This window comes from Lepisosteus oculatus, chromosome 2 (assembly GCF_040954835.1).
Source record: "Lepisosteus oculatus isolate fLepOcu1 chromosome 2, fLepOcu1.hap2, whole genome shotgun sequence".
NCBI lineage: Eukaryota > Metazoa > Chordata > Actinopteri > Semionotiformes > Lepisosteidae > Lepisosteus > Lepisosteus oculatus.
This window is the reverse complement of record NC_090697.1, coordinates 41,885,919-41,907,381: the sequence shown is the minus strand read 5'-3', so window position 1 is coordinate 41,907,381 and position 21,463 is coordinate 41,885,919. Positions and strand designations below refer to the sequence as shown.

General features: G+C 34.4%; 1 protein-coding gene across 3 annotated transcripts in view; it reads left to right on the top strand.

Annotated features, from left to right (window-relative positions):
* pak5 (p21 protein (Cdc42/Rac)-activated kinase 5) overlaps positions 1-20,688 on the top strand; it is a 130,748-nt gene extending 110,060 nt beyond the window's left edge. For all 3 annotated transcript variants that reach the window (XM_015351350.2, XM_069178670.1, XM_069178669.1), the window contains 6 exons: positions 1,355-1,849; positions 3,578-3,711; positions 13,996-14,122; positions 15,409-15,534; positions 16,341-16,475; positions 18,813-20,688. In XM_015351350.2, coding sequence (XP_015206836.2) covers positions 1,355-1,849; positions 3,578-3,711; positions 13,996-14,122; positions 15,409-15,534; positions 16,341-16,475; positions 18,813-18,968 — 1,173 coding nt within the window. In that variant the 3' untranslated portion in view covers positions 18,969-20,688. The remainder of the gene's footprint in view (positions 1-1,354; positions 1,850-3,577; positions 3,712-13,995; positions 14,123-15,408; positions 15,535-16,340; positions 16,476-18,812) is intronic.
* The last annotated feature ends 775 nt before the right edge of the window (positions 20,689-21,463 follow it).

Below are 21,463 nucleotides of genomic sequence, written 5' to 3'. Positions count from 1 at the left end.
GGGGCCGACCAGATGCGGCAAGGGCGCCTGCCTGAGCCCCCGTTGCGTTACAATACATTTCAAACTGTGGTTTTCTATATTTATGTCTGATTTTTATTTGACACCAAATGTTTCCTTTAAGAGCATATAACTTGCTTCACCTTGAAAAATACCTGGTTCCTGGGGCATAGAAATAGCATGATAAGCAAAAAATCATTATAAATGTGGCAAACATGAATATTTTAAAACAAGGTCATACAGTGACTCACTTTAATTTGTCATGAGACTCAAAATAACCTCAAATGTTTTGTGTGTTTTTCAGTATGATTATCTAAATATCCCTTATAAATTATATTTGCTGATGCTGTGTACTCTAATTCATGTGAAAAAAACAAGTACATTCCAGATTATATTAAATATTTTGTATGATTATCTCATGAGCATAGATAAACAGTCTGCTTTCATTTTTGGGCTATTTTTATTCAGGATATTGTTACAGTATATCAAAATTGACATTACATGAATAGGGAAGGCAGCATGGATAAAACAGACATTTCTATTGTTTCAACACATCTTTATCTTTTATACAAAATGAAGGAGGGGGTAAATTTAACAATTTTTTTACTAGGATTGCAGACCTATTTTGCACTCATAATCATCTTTTGTGCCATTTGTGAATAAAAAAACTACAATTTTAGATTTTCCCATTATCCTCTAGGCCAGCCTCATCAAACATAGCATGTTGTATATGAAATATCTTTCAGATTCATTTGCTGTACAGTATGTTGGCAGAAAAACCTTCCTCCTCAGAATTTAGGGTAACCACTGGCTCTTCTTGTCACGAAATAGAACAGGATACATGAAACTTTAATTCTGTTTCAATCAATAGTGCCAGCTGTGTATGTTCTGTTGTCACTGATCATTTTCAGTCACTTCTGATTTCAGAAAACTATTGTACTTTTGAGGCCATACTCTCTATAGAAGAGTCAGTATTAGAATAATTTGCTGTGTCATTAATGTTCCATAATGTTTATAGTAAAGTTACTGTTGCGATACATTTTTACACCTCCATTGAAATAATGTTCCGCCTTACTAAATCCTGCCGGTTTATAAATTACACTTTCTTATTTTTTGTTGACCAAAGAATTTTGATGAAACCTTTGATTAAAGATTAATGTTGTGATAATTTCTGATAATTAATATTAACAAAATGCTAAATATGATATTTTAAATGTAAAAAAAATCTGTACTAAAAAAAAAGGTCTTATAAATCGTTTACATCCTGTAGAAAACTCTGAATTTCATAGGTTTTTCTGTTGAAATCTTCCAGTGAGGTATTTATACCAGAAGCCTTTTTCTACTTGTGTTTCTACAGGGGGATTATGAAAGAGCAGCCAGGGACATGATCTCGCAAGTGCCCGGTGCAGAAACGTACCCCAGAGTCCCTTTTAAACTACCTCAAATTCAAACCAAGCCAAGCTACCCTAGCAGTTTCCAGTTCCCAACAACTTACCACAAGCCCTCCCCCTACCACCACTCTCAGCCGCAGCCCAGTCCGCCCTACAGTGCTCAAGGTGCTTACTCGCAACCATCATCCCCTTATATACCTCCTGGTGCTTACCCTCCCCCGAGCTGGGGCTCCTCCTCAGATCAGCAGCCCTCAAGGGTGTCTCACGAGCAGTTCAGGGCTGCCCTGCAGCTCGTGGTAAATCCTGGTGACCCCCGAGAGTACCTAGATAACTTCATTAAGATTGGCGAAGGATCCACAGGCATTGTGTGTATCGCCACAGAGAAGCACACTGGCAAGCAGGTGGCAGTAAAGAAGATGGACTTGCGAAAACAGCAAAGACGGGAATTGCTCTTCAATGAGGTCAGCACAGTGAATGAGAAACCACTGTGCTTTCTCATTCTGTTTCCCATGTCTGCATGTCTTACTTTTTTCTGTCATTAACTCTTCCACAAAGAAGCATAATTTCAACTAGAAAAAGGAAACTTGAAACATGTTTGAGTATAAACTGTTTAAATATTGGGACACATTTTTGGTGATTAGTACCTTTTCTTTATATATGTATATCTAGGTATTGTTAGATGCACAATATTTTAAATGAAATACAATATCTGGAATATGTTTATATCTGCTAAGGGTCAAATCCTGTGCTGGAAGCATATGACTCAAAGTAGGTCTCTGCACTCTAACCTGGAATTCCATTCCATCACACGAAAGAATACATGCACACTTAAGATCACTTTATTGGCCATATACAATTTTTTGTATTAGGAACTTGTCTTTCTGCATACTAAGATTATCAGAGGAAACCAGAACATCCAGAGAAAACCCACATGAACACAAGCAGATAAAAACTCCACATAGAAGGCAACCTAATCTAGTTTCAAACCCAGGAGCTTTAAGCCATCAGTGCTAATGGCCACAACATACTATAAGGCTGTTCTATAATGAATCTAAATGATCTTAAAGTATATTTTGAAAATGTAGACTTGGGGGACATATTGTATATTTCAATAAATCATGATGAAGTTGTTTCCTTTAGAAAGAGTTATGAAAGAGTTATGAACTCTTTCACACATATTATGAATCGGAAATGTAATGCTGTCCTGATAGGAATAAAGCAACTTAAACTGTGTTCTTGTAAGAAATGCAGACCACTGAGGTATTTTCAAACTTTGTATTGCACAAATGTGCATTTGTATTAGGTAAGAGCCTTAGATCAGATCCTTCTAGTGCAAACTATAACAATTTTGCACATACGCTTTAAAAAATGAAAGAAACATTCACTTTTAAATTAGAAGTCTTATGTATATCTTAGTTAAGTTTTATTTATATAAAAAATTAAAGACAGTTACTATAAATGATATTATTGAATCTTATTTTCAAAGCATGACAATCTTATTTAAACTGCCAAAATTAAAATCCTCAAATTCAAAATCATGTTAATCTCCTTATGTTTTTTGATGAGGGTGATGATGTCAAATAGCTTTAAAATTTTAAAGATAATTTTTAGATATTGGTTTTAGCTTAGACTTACAGAATAAACATAACTTACTTTTTCCCCTTTTTTGTTGTAATTGTCGTACAATTTCATTTTAATGCCCATTGTGGAACTTAAATTGAAGCCTTTAGAGGCTAAAAATAAGATTTAAAAATGCACTTGTCAATACAGTAGTTCTATTTAGGAATCTACACTAATTTTTGTGTGATTAAATTGTTATTGGTCAAGAGCAGCCGATTACAGTTCTAAAACAAACTCTACATTAGACTTTGCTTTGATCTCTTCCATGCGAATTAGAATTCCCTGTATTTTGTCATTTTTACACAAGAGAATAGCTTGAATTGTATTTTTACATAAATATAATTTCAGTGTCAGTTTAACCTACTGTATCAGATTTTTTAATGAATTTTTAGCCATAAGCCTATTTTGTTGATTGTTCTACTGTATATTTAATGACATAAAATGACATGTAAATTAAATGATATATACTATATATATACACTGTTTTAAAACAGTAAAGTATTTGCCTTTTATGTGGGTGTACTGTTATGAGATTTATAATTTGGATTTTCTTTTCTTTAATTATCCAGGTTGTTATAATGAGAGACTACCATCATGAAAATGTGGTGGACATGTACAATAGCTACCTAGTAGGAGATGAACTGTGGGTAGTTATGGAGTTTCTTGAAGGTGGTGCTTTGACTGACATTGTGACCCACACAAGGTAGGCTTGTGCGTTTTTAAAGAATTTAGTTTGTTTTTATTTTAATTTAAGACTATTCTTACCTGTTCTATATTCTCCACATCTCCCAAAAAAATCATACAATTAATCTTACATTTCAATTTCTTCATGAACAAGAAAAGAATTATAATTGTAATTTACATTTTATTTTTTATTATTTTACATTTTTATCTTTTGAGTAAATTGCTTTTCAAGCAAAGTATTGGGCTGTATTTGCCATCCTGTTATAAAATCTAGTTAATATAGATTTAAGTCAATATATAGCAAATATACTGTAGTTTTGGTGTTTGAATAATAATGAATTTTCATGAATACAACCTACAGGCTAGGTCATGTCGTTTTTAAACTGTGACATTTAGACAACGTGTGCAAACATTTATGTTGTGGTTATACTCTTAAACTTATTCAAGACTAGTCTCATAACCAGCTCCTAACCTTGCGTTGTTTTCGTTTTGTGATTGTACTGTAACTTCCCAAAGTCAGGTTTAACCAAATACATTTTAAACAAGATTGTTGAAATTTGCATGATACAGCCCAAAAGGTATAGCTGTAGCCTGTAATCTGTAATCATAATTGCCATTGCTTTAACACTACACTTATATTAACTGGCTTGTGACAATTTACAATACATGCAAAACGTGACTCGTGTTTGCTATAATATAACAATGAACCAGTAGATTAGGGTCATAAGTATAGTTGGCCATACTGCTCCATTATCCAGTGCCTTTCAAAATAATTAATCTGCCACAAATCATGAAATATACGAATTTTTAAGTGAACATTTTATTAAAAATATTAGTGCTCAAAATGAACACTTTAATGGGTTAACAAAACTTTTTTTTTCTATTCAAGTCATGACTGTGGGCCACACAAGGAGGTTCACCATAGTGTAAATTTAGGTCTTTAGCAGACTGACGTTTTTTTCTGTTTACTATGTTTACTTCCGTTCCTTTTCCCCTTTGATTTTGACTGGTCTCCTTGGATGAGAAACAGCCCTATAATTCCATCACCAACACATTTACCAGTAGGGATGATAATGATTCGGTGATGTGTTGCATTGAGTTTGCCCCAGCTGTAACACTTTACATTTAGATAAAAAAAATAATTGTCTTGCCTGACTGCAAAACCTGACCACATGTTTGCTCCATCACTCCATGAGAACTTGGGTGTGACTCTGACATACAACCCTCCTTTTTAGAGTAACTGAGATATTGTTGACTCCTAGACTCATTTTCTTATGTTATTCATAGAACTTTGTAGCTTTTTAAAGTCATCGATGGCTTCATCGTGGCATCCATAACCACAAACCAAAGATATACTGGAGGTTAATTGGCTTCTGCGAAAATTGGCCCTGGTAGTAGTAGGTGTTTATCTGAGTCTGTGTGCCCTTTTATGTACTGGCATTCCATCCAGAATGTACCCCCACCTTGCATCCTTTGCTTGCAAGGATAGGCTCTATCTCTCCTGTAATTCTGTATTGGATAAAGCAGTTAGAAAATGAATGCTGTCAGTATCAAATTGCAGAGTTGTTGCAATTTGTTGGACTGTCCCACATGGTTCCAATTTTCTGTTTTTTTGTCTGTTCTTATGATAGTTGAAGCAGAACATCTTATTCCCCAGGTAGCATTTTTCATAGATATGACACCTCAAGAAATACTGATAACAACATGCAGTCTTCATAATGAAGATCTGCATTATCTCTAGCAGGACCTGATTGTTTTTTTACCTGTTCTTTGAGTAATTAAAGGTGTACTTTTGAATAAACTGCAGTGTGCAGCAGTGGTTAGGCCTTTGCACTTGTAACTAGAAGGTTGTGTAAAACTCCCAAATGAGAAAGGGTACTGCTATTGTCCCCTTGAGCCAACATTGCTCATCCAGAAATAGCTTTATAAATGCATACAAATAAAAATAGTTTGGGATAAATAGCGAGCCCAATTAATTAGTAAAAGTGATTATTTGAACGGATTGTTACTCAATTATTTTGACAATCTAAACTGAAAACGTCAAATATGGACCCATAATGTTTCTATAAAAGCACATAGCTTTATTAGGACAATAACAGTTGTGTGCAAACGTTTAGGCACCCTAAATTAAATTGTTAAATTGTATTTCAAAGAATCTCTAAGTTAACAGGAGGTGATAACCTCTACATGGCACAAAGGTAAACCCAACATCCTTCTAAAAATTATAATGCAAAATTACTATTCATTTGATGATTTTAACAGGAGGAAAAAATAAAAAGTTTGGGCACCCTTCCAGTTGATTCAATGCTACGTTTTTTAACTAGTATTTTTCAAAGGCCCCAACACTTGACTATTAGGCCTAAAAGTCCGTGGTAAAGACTATACCAGGGTTGAACAAATATTCTGATCCCTCTAACCTCTTGGGTTGTGATTGTTGTTCTGTTTACCTTCAACAACCATGGACTCCCTTAAGCAGCTGTCTGAGGACTTGACAATAAATATTACTTACTGTTACAAACCAGGAAAAGGCTATAAATAAGGTATCTAAATGCTTCCAGCTTGCATTTTTAATTGTCAGAAACATCATTAAGAAATGGAATTTAAAGGGACCTTTTGAAGTCGAGGCAAAATCGGGATGAACCAGAAAAATTGCTGATGTGAACTGTTCAAACACTGGTCAGATTTACAAAGCAGAACCCATAGATCACTGCAAAGGACCTACAGAAATGTTAAGCTGAAACTGGAGTAGTTCTCCACAGATCCACAGTACAGCATTGTTTACACAAAAAATGATCTGCACAGGAGAGTTGTCAGAAGGAAGCCTTTCCTAAGATCTCATCACATACTGTAAGTCAACATTTTACAACATTTCACATACTGTACAACATTTCACATACTGTAAGTCTTACATACTGTAAGTCAACATTGCAGCCATATCACCGTGCAACTCACAACTGGCAACCCACTGAAGCTAAGCAGGTGTGAGCCTGGTCAGTACCTGGATGGGAGACCTCCTGGGAAAAACTAAGGTTGCTGCTGGAAGAGGTGTTAGTGGGGCCAGCAGGGGGCGCTCACCCTGTGGTCCACGTGGGTCCTAATGCCCCAGTATAGTGATGGGGACACTATACTGTAAACAGGTGCCGTCCTTCGGATGAGACGTAAAACCGAGGTCCTGACTCTCTGTGGTCGTTAAAAATCCCAGGGCGTTTCTCGAAAAGAGTAGGGGTGTAACCCCGGCGTCCTGGCCAAATTTCCCATTGGCCTTAACCAATCATGGCCTCCTAATAATCCCCATCTATGAATTGGCTTCATTACTCTCTGCTCTCCTCCCCACTAATAGCTGATGTGTGGTGAGCGTTCTGGCGCACTATGGCTGCCGTCGCATCATCCAGGTGGATGCTGCACATTGGTGGTGGTGGAGGGGAGACCCCATTACCTGTAAAGCGCTTTGAGTGGAGTGTCCAGAAAAGCACTATATAAGTGTAAGCAATTATTATTATTATTATTAACATTTTAAGTGTGGAAAACACAGTTACGTTGAAAAGCCAGAAAAAGAATTTGGAGTGCTATAGATTGATGAAACAAAAATTGAGCTTTTTGTTAATAACCACAGAAGATACCTTTGGAGAAAACTGGATGAAGCATTTGAAGAAAAAAATATATTGCCAACCATAAGCATGGGGGTGAATCTATTATGCTTTTGGATTGTGTGGCAGGGGCACAAAAAATATTGTGCAGGTGGAAGGAAGAATATGAACAATATAGGAAGAATGTCATGTATGAGCCTACATCCTACAGACCTAGACAGGCCCAGCGCCAGGGGAAAAACCTGTAGGTGGGCATCTAAAATTCTGAGGGGGTGGTGATATTTCATTTGAAACGGAGCCATTGCAACTACCCAAGTGAAATCTCGCAACCATGCCACTGATTAGTGCATCGTGTTGGAAGATAACGACGAGCAATCTGGTATTTAGCGATTAAGTACAGTTTTACGTTCATCAGCACAGATTATTATGCCTGACAAAATACCATATGCATTTATTTTTGCAGCTACAGTACATCAATGGTAACAAGGGTATAAATCATTAAGAAAAAACAGTTGTAAAACCAAAAGAAAGCACAAACTTCTATAACTAAAGTCGTATTTCTATAACAATTGTAAGAATAAGGATAAACGACTGCAAGGAATCGGTGCACCTGAGCAAACAAGATCGTAATAATGTTGACACATTGTTCACATCAAACATTCTGATGTAGTAAATTCAGGGTTACTGTAGTTATCTGACCATTGATAAAGTACAACTATTTTTAGGGCGCAAATTAAGTAAGCGAAAGTGTTCAAAATACTATTGTCCAAAACTGAGGGGGCGAGACAGTTCAGTTGAGGGGGGTGACAACCCCTTTTGCCACCCCCCCGGTGGCACCGGGTCTGGACCTAGATAATTCAGAATTCTAGCCAATTCTAACAAGGTCCTCTCACATCACTCTGTCTTCCTTCCTTCTATATTTGCTCTATTGCTTATGAATGCTCATCCTTTATTATGATTTTAATGATTCAAATTAAAGTTTAATTAACCAAAGTAAATAATCTAAAACACCCTTTGATCATCTCTGTTTACCTGACACTTACATCTAGGCAACCATCTCAAAACCTGAAGTGCTGAGTAAGACCTTGAGTTGTGTAATCAAGAAGTGAACTGCCAACATGGTTAAACTTTGCCACCCCCATCCTCTGGTCAAAACTATACTGATTATGTTGTTGTTTTTTCATCTGTACAGAGAATAGTACCTTTTTGAACTATATCAGCAGTAAGGACAGCATGGTGCTGCAGTGGTTAGCTCTGCTGTCTCACAGTACTTGGGGCCTGGATTCAGAGCCGGGGTAATATCTGCCCGGAGTGTTCTCCCTGTGTTAGCTGGGATTTTGCCAGGTGCTCCTGTTTCCTCTCTTAGTCCAAAGACATACTTGTAGGTAATTGGCTTTGGGAGTGAGTGTGCGTGGTTGTCTCTGTGTGAGCCCTGCGATGGACTGGAGTCCAGTCCAGGATGTAACCTGCCTTGCACCCGTTGCTCACCAGGATAGGCTCCGGCTGCCCTGCAAACTTGTATTGGGAAAAAGCATTTGTAAATGGATGGAGGAGGATGTCAGTAGTAACAATTCAAAAATCCTATATAGCACATGCTTTTGTGTGTATTTTAATGCTGTGGTTTGGAACACAAAATCAAATTAAATGCAAAGAAGTGCACACACCCGTCTATTTGCCTAATTGTATCAGTTTATTTAGGTTTATTATCAGGTATTTAAATGTTATGTGTACATTTTAATTATATTGCAATATAGTTAATATGATAAGAAGGTTAATTAATGTTTGGGCATAAGTGTAAAAACCTCTGATTAAAGAACTACGGGACATTCAGAATAAAATTGATATTTTATTGAAACTCGTCTTCTTGCAGAATAGATGTACATTCTAAATATGCATGTATAGCACTGAGAGAAAACACTTTCCACTTTCTTACATCTTAGGATACGTGCAGGCATCATTTTGAAACTCTTACTAAAGCTTATTCAAAGGATAGCCCCTTGCTATTGTGTTCTGTTTTCTTCTGCTGTTGTGTATAAGTGCAGTTGTCTGTATGTACTGTATAATTATAGTTATTTCTGTTACACATCTGTCTATGTGGCGGACTGTCAGATGATAATTACACTGTTTCGTGAAGATCCACACCCTCATTGGTATAAATCGTGAGATTATGTACAGTTTAATTAATTTTTCAGGAGATCTCATTCCTGGTCGTGCCGTGCAGTTTTGCGCTGCCTTGCATTAGACTTTTGAAATGCAAATGTGTTTTTTTTCTTCATTGGCAGAAGCACCTCTTTTTAAACTCTTAAGTTAAATGTGTTTTTACTTTCACTATACAGTAAATATGGGATTTATTTGAATCACAAAGGACTTTTAAACAACCTTCTGGAGCAATGAAAAAATCTTGTAAATATAGGACTGTTCTAGACTCCATTTGAAACAAAAGCACAGCTTACAATAGTTTTTTTTTACCTAACATTTTGTCTAAACAATAATCGATCGGTTCAAATACATTTCCAAAGTACTGTTTTGTTTTCCTGTGGATGATCAAGTTGTTTCTCAAGTTTGATGAATGTATGATGATAATCATTTCATCATCGACACTTTTTATAAATCAGAATAGGTTTTGTCCTACTGTACGTATTTTTGTACGTACCTAATCCTGACTATAATTGTTGGCGATTCCTACTAATGCAACAGTGATTTAAGAAGGTACAGTACGCATGTACTGTATCAGTATACATATTAAATTAATTCTAAATTAGAATTTTATTTATATCTGATGTAAATCATTGTTAATTAATGCATTTTACAGCATTTCTCTATTACTGAATTTACCTATATTGGGGAACGCTGTTCATCTTGCTTCACAGGAGAAAAAAAATTGAATGTGAAGCAATGTGCTCACTGTTTTGAGATTATTTTAATCAGCAACAGCAAAGTAAAATTTAAAGTTACCTAGGTAAAACCTTACTGTAATGTACACCAATACTAATACATTAGGAATAAAGCCAACATCCATACAGTACAAATGTCAATTCTCTAAAAACATATTGTAAACAATGAATGTTTAAAAAACAGAGAAGGCTGCTTGGTCCATCTAGCTCATTTACGTAGGTATTATCATTTAATTGATCAAAAGATCAAATCCAGTCATTTCTTGAGAGTAGACAGGGGATCAGTTTAAAAAACATAGCTAGGTTTTTCCAGACCCAAACAGCCCTTTGTGTAAAAATATGCCTAACTGTATGTGTGTCCTTAGTTTGGTGCTACAGTAAACCTACATTTTATTGTCGCTTGTATTATGAATACTGTTGCAAAAATTGTTGGTTTTCACATAATTCTATACTCATAATAGGTATTTCAGATTTTTTTTTCCATTTTCCAAGGTAAGAAACAGTGCCAAAAAATAGGTGTCCTCTGTGTTTCTCCTTGCAGCTCTGTTCTCCCACTTCTTTGTAAACAGTATGCTCCTCCATCATTTAGACTTGGGCTACTGCCAGGGAAGTGTAATGATTGGTGCTGAATTATGTGGAGCTTTTGTACCTCATACCAGTGTTAATTAGGAATTAATGTGGTGATTTCAATCGAGTGTCAGCATTCAACGGTAAAAGCTATGCGCAGCAGCGTACAGCAACACCTATTTCCCAGTTTTTTATTTCCAAATTGTTAGCTTAAAGAAATGTATTGAAGCCCTTAAAATAATACTAGATGAACATGTGTTATTTTCTTTGTCTGAGAGGTGTTGGGGAATCAGATTTTCTGCTTCTTAGTACTTCCCCCACATCATGACACATCCCAGATTAGCTGCCAGGGTCTTTTATGTCTGGGTTGTTTATATTCCTTTGAGTTTCAAAATGTTTGATTATATTACTTCATGATTCAGTCCACACCTAATGGTTTTAGGCTCCTTGGGGAGATCTTGATGGAACTGAAGGAAGATCATTAATTTCTCTTGAGTAAGGCGGGAGAGCCAGGGGGAAGACTGTCCATGGAATAGGATCAGGCAGCAAACATGGGTTTTCTGTTCCACATCATTACTTAATATTTTGTAATATAAATAGAAAATTGTTTACCCATATATATGTAGAAAAAATGATGATTTTATCATGATATGTCTCCTTTTTCTACATAGTTAATTGATTTGAAAAATATATATACAATAACAAATATCAATATGTTCTGAACAAGCCCTTTTGTTTCTCGTTCTCAGATTACAAGGAGATGGGAGAGGGTGAAGATTATAGTAAACAGTATATAAAAGTTTTATATGACCAGTCTTTTTAGTTAAACTATTCAAAGCTGTGTTATTTATTCACACAAATGTTGTCAGCATGACCTGGAAATAGCAAATCACACAACTACAATTGAGCAGTGTACCATAATCCATTTGTATAGTACTGCAGAAATGAGACTTCAGGAATTATTTAATTGAAAGATGTGTCATTATTTTTTAAGAATACGAATAGGCCCTTATGCTCATTCTTGTGCAAGTGCAGTGAGCACCTCCGAGCTGATTCTGAGCTTGGCTAAAAAGCAAAAAAGGTAGCAACAACAAAATGAAAACCACAGAAAGAAGAGAAGGCAGAGTCAGAGTCTGGTTCAAGGTTGTATGCAGAGGGACTGCCAGATTTTGACTGCTTTCCAGTGAAGAAACTAATCAAACAAGTCAGAAGTCTATAACTATATGTGTCAGCCTCCATTTAGGTTGTGTTATAATTTATGAAGCATTGAAAGAATTCCTTCTGTAGGCACTGACCGTAAATCATGAAACGTTTTTATTGATATACTGTGTTACACTTATTTTTAAAAACAATGTATAACCTGACAATACTGGCAATATAAACTTAATTACAACCGTTATTCAAGACAAAACAAAATTAGGCGTCAGATATGTTTAAGATTATCCATGTTGCTCATCACAATTACACTGAAAATTTTGGAGGTAAAGGGACCTGTGCCATCAACTAAGCTAGGTAAATGTTTGCTCTAAATGCTTTTTGAATTATAGTAATCAATTGTTTGAGATTTTTATAGATGCATCAAATGAATGTGTTTTTGCATTCCTCATTTTCATCAGATTCATTTCTCGAATAAAAATTTGACTAAAAGATTCCAGTTCATTACTTCTCTTCATTTTTACTAGCCCTACCAATATGTAATGTTTTCCTGCCATAAAAAAATATTTTTCACAGCATGCCTTATCATCTTTGTCTTTTTACAAGCTGCATGCACCCTACAGTTTATGCGCAATTTATTATTTGTAACATTTTCATACATCATTAATTTATTTTCATTCTGTCTGTTTTTTGCTCATGTGCCTTGTGGAAATGAATGTGGTGCAGAAGCAGGGTAAAACAGCTCTTTAAAATATACTCAGTAATTAAAAAAACAAATACAAAGTTATATAGCATTTTGTTTCTCTCCATACACAGAATGTTATAACATAATTTATTCTTTTACATTTTACTGTTAGTAACTGAAAAGTAACTGTTTATCAGATTCTCTGATATTACTGTAGTACTTACAGGTTATATGTCATGCTTTTTATTAATCTTGTAATCAATAATGACAGGCTAATTTAATCAATCCAGCATGATAATATTCTTATTAAGGTGGATATATTTTTCATTTGCTGCTGCTTTGTGATCTGATGTGTCTGTTTAAAGTTTTGTTATGCAGATAGTTTCTATGGTAACATGCAAAAAATCTAAAGTACTTCACGCAAGGTGTTGATATATTGAACTCATGGCACAAACTATATTAATTTTATCTTTCGGAGAAAGTTTTCTGGAAACTTTGTACAACTACAGGCAGACATTTTGCATCATTTTGCATCATTTTGCATAGTCTATTGTACAGTTTTGGCACAACATATCTTGATACATTTTGTACACTACTTGCTATGTAAATTGCCATTAAATTTTCTATTTTGTTGCTTTTATACAGTGCCCATCTCTTTCTAATTTTATGATTCCTTTCGTATGATTTTAAAGTACATCAGAGCTGCTCATCTGCAGCCTTTCCAATCTGCTTTTTCAAACATATTGCTACAACCAGCTCCTTTATGATTTGGAACTGATACTAAGATGAACTGATATAGCAATGAAGTGCATTTTAGTATCATACTTTCAAAATGGATCTGAAGTGGAAAGGCCACAGGTTGTGCAGCCCTGTCTTATATTTTCTAACCTATTTGCAAAATTTTACATTTAGTAACATAGAATTTAATTTGGTATGTACTGTATGTACTTTCTCAGCCATTGCCCCATGTTTTGTATCCTTGGCAAATTTAACAATTTTATTGCTGTCACTTTGGTATATAATCTATATACAGTGTGTATGAAGAACAGCTGTCCTACCACTGAAATCCATGAGACTCAACCATGCTCAACCAGACTCAACCATCCCAGATGCTTCTCTGTATCCTATGCTCATATCCTATTGGCTGTTGCCAATGCATCTTTGTAGCCTGAAATATAGCAGATCTAACAAAACAGGATAGAAGGGAAAGCTGAGGTGTAATTCTTAAGATTTTAAATAACATGGTCATGTGAATTAAAAAATTGTAGCAGTGAATTATTTTTTCTAACATCGAAAGACAAGATAGAAATACAATATGTTTGATAGACATAAACACAACATCAAACCAATTTTATCCAAACCAGTATTCAACTTTACTAAAACTTTCCTAATATATATATTTTTTTGCATTTCAGGATGAATGAGGAGCAGATAGCCACTGTCTGCTTGTCAGTATTGAAAGCTTTATCATACCTTCATACGCAAGGTGTTATTCACAGGGATATCAAGAGTGATTCCATACTTCTTACAAGCGATGGAAGGGTAGGCATTTTTAAGTACAATTTCTTGAGGCTAAAATGGCATTTGTTATGCAAGAATGCATCCAATTACAATTTTAAAACATCTTTTATTATTCCACTTGTTCAAAATTGATCTAATGTAATTTAGCTGAAATGAAATGTTTTGTTCCAAATGCTAATTAAGATGTGCTGATTCTTTTAGTCAAACATTTTCTCATTATATACAGTTCATTATAATGTTTGAATCTATACATAGCTGTTTGGTTGAATTCTTATGAATTCAAGAGGACAATGAATCATACATGCTTGTTGTGTTATAATATTTCTGGTCATTAAACCTGCCTGTAATATAATTATAATGTAGTCAAGCTAATGTTGCAACATGTTAGACAAGGCAAACATTATCTTTAAAAGCAAAGAATATTGATGTCATGTGATATCATGTGTAAGGTTTATTATTACATATATCCTCATATGTAATATGAGGACGATTATTACATATCCTCCTCAATTCCTCGGCTAACACCTCTGATATCACTTAGCTATACAAGAAGTCCTAATTCCTTGAAGTTTTACTTATTCATGCCTCATGAAAATCGTTAATTGTGCTTTGTAATTGTGTTTTGTTTTTAGATTTCTAAAATATTTGTGTATTTTAAATGTTAATACTCAAAAAATGTGTGTTGGTATGGATATTTGTAATTCATAGTTAACAGTTTAGTAGCAAGAAGTAATAGAAAATAGAGAAAGGCTAGCCGAATTTCACTTGCCTTCCATCGTTTCCATATCTTCAAAAAAAGAGGTTAAAAGTAAATGACTCAGGTAGAAACAGAAATCACTATGTTCTTTAGAATGACTTTTAAATGAAGAAAGTTAAGAGAATGGGGTATATAGAGAATACATTACAAACATTATATTAATTGTTCAACACCTAATAAAACTGCTTCCCATTTAGCTGACGAACTTCCTCATAAAAAGTGTAGTTTGGTATGTTAATGCAAGACTCATTTGGCTTATTAGTATTATTTATTATTTTCATTGTGTGATTTGCTGTTATGGTTAATGAAAGTGAACCTTAGTGGCTGTTAGGTTCTTACATTACACTTATTTTATATGTGATGTTATCATGAAAACATATCTTTAATCATTAATGAATTTACATAAATGAATTTCAAAAGAAAAATGAAGTAGGTATGTATTGGGCAGATAACCTTCATTATCTTTTTATTTTACAAAACAAATGTACTGTTTTGAATTTGTACAATAATGATTGTGATCCTCAACTGAAGCATATAGTATTTCTGACAGATCAAACTTTCAGACTTTGGCTTCTGTGCACAAGTATCCAAGGAGGTTCCTAAAAGGAAGTCACTGGTTGGCACACCTTACTGGATGGCACCAGAGGTGATTTCTAGGTTACCATATGGAACTGAGGTAAATGTCTAAGTCTTTCATATTAAAACTATTTAAGCACATACCTTTTGAACATTAATCATTTCACTACAGGCATTTAAAATATAATAAAAAATGATATGCTGAACTCTGCCTGTTCTAAAAAGTAATTCAAGATAATTGGGTCTGGTATCCACCAATAGCTTCATATATATGAATTATACTGAACCACAGTTTCTTTTAGGTGTTATAGATTATATCTTAAATATTAATGTTCATAGTTCTTTTGCTCTATCATGTTTCTGTTTTCAATAGAATATAATTGGCAGGAGAATTTGGCATAATAATAATTTAATTACAATATTTACAACAGCTCCATTTTAACACAATAGTTATTTTAATGCATATTTGTATAAATGGCATTGGAATATAAAAGTGCAAAGAAAGAAAATATTAATCTCCAGATACACTGCCACTTAGCTTACATTATTGTCTTTTGAGAATGTGGGTCTCCAGTTCAGTGATATTGATATTCAGTGATATTTATTGGAGCTGAAATGTAGGCTTTAGAGGTGGATTGTTTTAACCTGTAAAAAAATTAAACTGAATAATTAAAAAATGAAAAGAAAAAGTAATTGGAGGAGAGAGGCACAGAGAGCTTGCCTATGCAGAAATTGTTGTTGTTCTAGTTTTGGAATTACTTAATTTTTTCTGTTATAACTTATGAGTGTGCAGTTTTAAATGAAGTCGAGAATTTTCTGCACTCTCGTTTTTTTATCTTTTTTTGTGATTGCCGAAATTTCCAACAGGTGGTGGCCTTCTTCAGCTGTCTTTCACTTTCCTTACAGGTGGATATATGGTCCCTGGGGATCATGGTCATAGAAATGGTAGACGGAGAGCCTCCTTATTTTAATGAGCCACCTCTCCAAGCTATGAGGAGGATACGGGATAACCTACCTCCAAGGTTAAAGGAGTCTCATAAGGTTTGGGTCTATTAACTTTATAGACTGCTACCATCTAGTATTATATGTTTCATGAATGTGGTAATCCATAAGCAATAAAAATTATTTAAATGTTATCTGTCTGTTTGATATACCTCAAACAGAGAAAAAGAGGTTAAAGTAGCTTCAACCTGAAAGACATGAGGGTGCACCTTATTGATCTTGGGGGAGAAAAATGTGGGAAAACCTCATCTCACAAGTGGGTTTCTCCTTTTTCTGAATCTATTAGCTTCTTGGGAGCTGAAAACCCCAGAGCTTCACAAAGATCCAATGCACCATGCCAATTCTAATTTTCTTTCTCTACTGCAAAATATGCTGGTGAGTTGAGGAATCAAACTCTGGTCACTAAATCGAGCAAATAACCACATCTCAAAAGTGAAGTCTGTATTGTAATCTGTATAGCAATAAAATTTTCCTGTAGCAGGATGCCCATCCTTATGGCATAGAGGAGTTTTTTTGTCATCTGAGGAGTAGCACTATACTATACTGAAGCTGGAGTTCATGCTAATGGACTACACATAGCCATGATCAAATTCCCTGAAGGGCAAAATAACACTGATATACTGAACACACCAGAAGCAGTGCAGTGACCCAGACAGTAGAAAGTGTTGCATATTGTTTTTTTGCTATGTAAATCTACTTTTAGTCACTTAAGTAAAAACACCATACAATTTCTTCATGTCCACTTAGAATAGCACTGAATATTTTAATGAAATATTGGTTTTGTTTTTATATTTCATATGTTAACAAGCAATACTTTAATTTCTTGACACCCCCAAAGTTGTTCTAAGTAATGAAACAAGATTAAACCTGCATTAACATTCTACTTTTTATGTTAATATCAATATGAATCTGCAGTACAGTATATTGTGGCTTTCCATGGCTTCCTGTTTCATTACTGTAGATATAAAAATCAGGTAGCATGCATGTTAAATCTATAACCATGGATGAAAGCAAAGAACTCACAAATGAAGAGACCGAAAGTTGTTGGTTTTTAGAGAATTATAGTCAGAGAATAACAGACCTTAGTTGCATCTTGGGTTCACCAGTCTCCAAATCGTCAATTAGTCACCACCTCCTTGCCAATAGACTATAGGGAAGGGCAGCCAGAAAAAAATATTCAGACCAACCAACAAATGTAAGCACCTAGAGTTTGCTAAACAACCTTCGCAGTTGGATTGGAACTGAGTGCTATGCTCAGAAAAAAACAAAGATGTATCCTGTATATGCAGTATCATAAGCAGAATATCATGCTTACTGTAACATCTTTAATGTTATGTGACTATTTTGCTTTAGCTGGTTTTAGGGTCCTTGTTAACTTAATTGTCATCATGAACTCTACCAAGCACCAGGATATTTTAACCAAAAGACCTGGTTGCCTGTGCTAAGAGGCTTGAACGTGGTTGCAAGTGTATCTTCCAGCAAGAGAGTGACCCAAAACACATCTTAAAATCTATAATGAAATGGTTAATTGACCATAAAATTAATATTTTGCAATGATCATCTCAGTCTCTGGACAGAACCCCATTGAAAACCTGTGGTTGAAACTGAAGTGGGCAGTCTATAAAAGCAGATTAAAGGATATCAAATATCTGGAATGATTCTGTTTGGGGGAATGCTATAAGATCCCTTCCAATGTGTTCTCTAATCTCATAAAACATTTTTAAAAAGGCTCAGTGTTGTTATCCTTGCAAGAGGAGGGTGCACTATGTCCTGAAAACACAGGTGCCATTAAATGTGCCACTTAATTTTGGAATGAAATTTATTATTTCAGAAATGCATAATTTGGATTGATTCAATTGAATCATTAATATGGTAAACATATATTCCACATATTGGAAAATTACAGTATTTTACCGCTGCTTGAACCTAGTTTTACCATATTGTTCTGACTATGTACTGTAGCACAGTCCTCTGATATTGAAATGTTCATGCATTCAGATATCATTTTAAGATTTTAAGAAATAAGAGACATATTGAGAAATAGGATTATGTAATCTAAACTTTCTAAATGAGTTCTGGAAATATTTGTTTTTGTGACAAACAAAAGATCTCAGCATCATTAATGGTTTTATTTTCTCCTATTGTAATAATAAGTAGTGATTGTAGAAATACTTGTTCAAATTTATAATTATGGCCTAAAAACTCCAAACTTAATTTATTCTGTGTTATGTAACTAGTTGCATTCCTGAAAAAATAATTTTGTAAATATGAACAATTACGTGGTGTTTAATAACTTTGGATAGACATAGATGTCTTATATTTTTCCATGACTACCCTGTCAGATTTCGCATTCTGAATTTGTACTTTATGTGTTAGGTGTCGTCTGTCCTGCGAGGATTTCTGGACTTGATGCTGGTGAGGGAGCCTTCGCAACGAGCCACTGCACAAGAACTGCTGTGTCATCCATTCCTGAAGCTCTCGGGACCCTCTTCCTGCATTGTACCCCTTATGAGGAACTACAGGCACCGCTGACATCCTGCTCAGTAGCTCACCTCTATTGCAAGACTGACTTCAAGTAACTATACCTTTATGGTAGCAAAAGACTAATTAGCTTAAGAAAATTGTGCTGGTTAGAATGAGAGACATCTACTTTTTGTGCAGTCATTCAAAGCACACAGATCTCACAGTTTTGGAGGACTTTTAGCCCTTACAGAATTTCTGCCTACGGAGCAGGAACCCTTTGTGGCTATGATTTAATAGTTTTCTATGTACTAGCGGTAAGTTTTGAGCACAGCACATCTTATCTGTTGACTTCTAGCACTTTTGGGGCTCAATTTCTTAGGAAAATCATAGTATCTGGCTTCCAGTCAGCATAGTTGATGAAGCACCATGAAACTACAATTGCTTCTGTCAGATAAATAGATTACAGCACATTCAGGACTTATCAATGGAGTCTTACTTAAAGAAATTTATATGGCCATTTTCTATGTGTTGGAAGGCTGGCCATATTTCTCTGGTTTAAGGAAAAGCACTTTTCTTTTTTAACACTAGCAGTGTAACGTATTTTAGATTAATTGTAATATTCTGTACAGTTTTTGATAATTTGCAGTATGTTGTTGTGATGTAATCATTGTGATATGAGCAGTATTAAATATAATTTAATTAAACATTTCAGAAAAGGTCTTTCCTACTATTTATAATCCCTTTATAGATAATAAATGAACCTAAACTGTGATACTGTCTGTGTGACAACCAGAATATATTTCATAACGTACATGAGGGCAGGAATAAATCTTTGTCAAAAATGGGAATGACAGATTTTTTTGTATATTGATAGTATTATTTATTTTTGAATTGGAAAATTGATTTATTTTTCAGTAGGGTTTCTTTTTCTTTTTTTTATACCAACAGATAATGGTTTTGATTATCTTAATCAAGTAAGCAATATTTTCATCTTCTGTGACTTTATTTAATAATTAGAAATATCCATATCAATTATTTAAAAATAGATTTTCAGAAAGTAAAGAAATGGTGTTTAATATGGACATTACATTTTTTCAACAGAATTTAAAAAATACACTGAGTGAAGGCCTTGCCTGTTTTGCCGAATTTTAAAATGAGAACTTGTTTAATTTTTTATGTATTTCCAACACAAAGTTGTTCCAAAAACAGCTAAAGAAATATGAAAAACCTAATATACAATTGATAAAGAGTAAGCCCTATTCATCTTTGATGTTAACCTATTTATCCTCCATTAGACTTCCAAGCCTGATGTAGAATCTATATTTCAAAACTGTTTCACTCCACATAGATTCTTGTTTTGATTTTGGAATTAAAATTTAATGTGTTTTGTAAATATGAACACATTAACGTGTGCTGCTGTCTAAACCTTGATGAATGTTAAAATTTGAATGACTAATAATTAAATGTGGTGTTGCTTGTTGAGTGAATTCGCATGTTTGTTATCAGTTAAACTGGTTTTCAATAAAAAAATAAAATGAAAGATTTATTGTACATACTTTGTCAACTGTATCTCCCGGGAAACGTCGTTCAAACATGTGTTAATTATTTTATAATCAGCACTTCCTAATGTCACTAGCCTTTTATTTTATCTTACTGCTTTTGTTATCTTTTTCTGGTTAACTTTCTGGTTTTGAATAATAATAATGATAATATCAACAATAACTTGTCTTTTACAACAAAATATATCACCTTATTTCCTGATGATTAAAATCTGGACATGTTTAATTTTCTTAGTGTTATGCTACAGTATCTAACATAACAGTAACATAAAAATGTAATGTTCATCAGAACTGCTTTATCTCACTTTAATAGTCATTGCCATTTTCATGCATGGTTCTTTCCTGAGTTAAGTATAAGCTAACTGTAAAAAACTTTAATGCTGAAGTAAATATGCTTGAATAATAAATTAAAAATGTCTGCATTTAGCCTATTTACAGTAGGTAATTGTGTGGTTACTAGTTAAGCTGAATCAAGTATTGACATACACAGAAGTGAGCAGTCGGGTGTCACACCCGAAGAAGGATCCACAGCCGAAATGTTGTGTTTCCTTTCTTCTCTTTTCAGCATGGAATAAACCTATTACTTGTTCCTTTGCAGCCTACCCATGCTGACGCAGCTACCCACCTGAACTAAATTAAACATGTTCTGACGGATGTTTGCCCAGTCTTTAATCTAACATTTTGGAGTTTCCTTTGCTTCTTCCATTGTGTTTTCTAATCATTCTATTGTTGTATCATCTGCAAACTTACACATACTGTACAGTAGCTAGTTTAAAAGCCTGGAATCTGAAATAGCAGTGGTCCCTGTGGTAATCTGTGTACTCTGCATAATTCCTAACTATACTTCAACAAACTGATCTGCAAAATATTGTTTTATTGTGTTGATAATTCATATATAATAATAAGATAATTCAAATTTAGACTAATTTTGTGAAACTGATGTTTGAAACAGGTTACAGTTAGTAGTGATCAGTTGAATTGAACATTTTAACTTTGCCCCCTTCT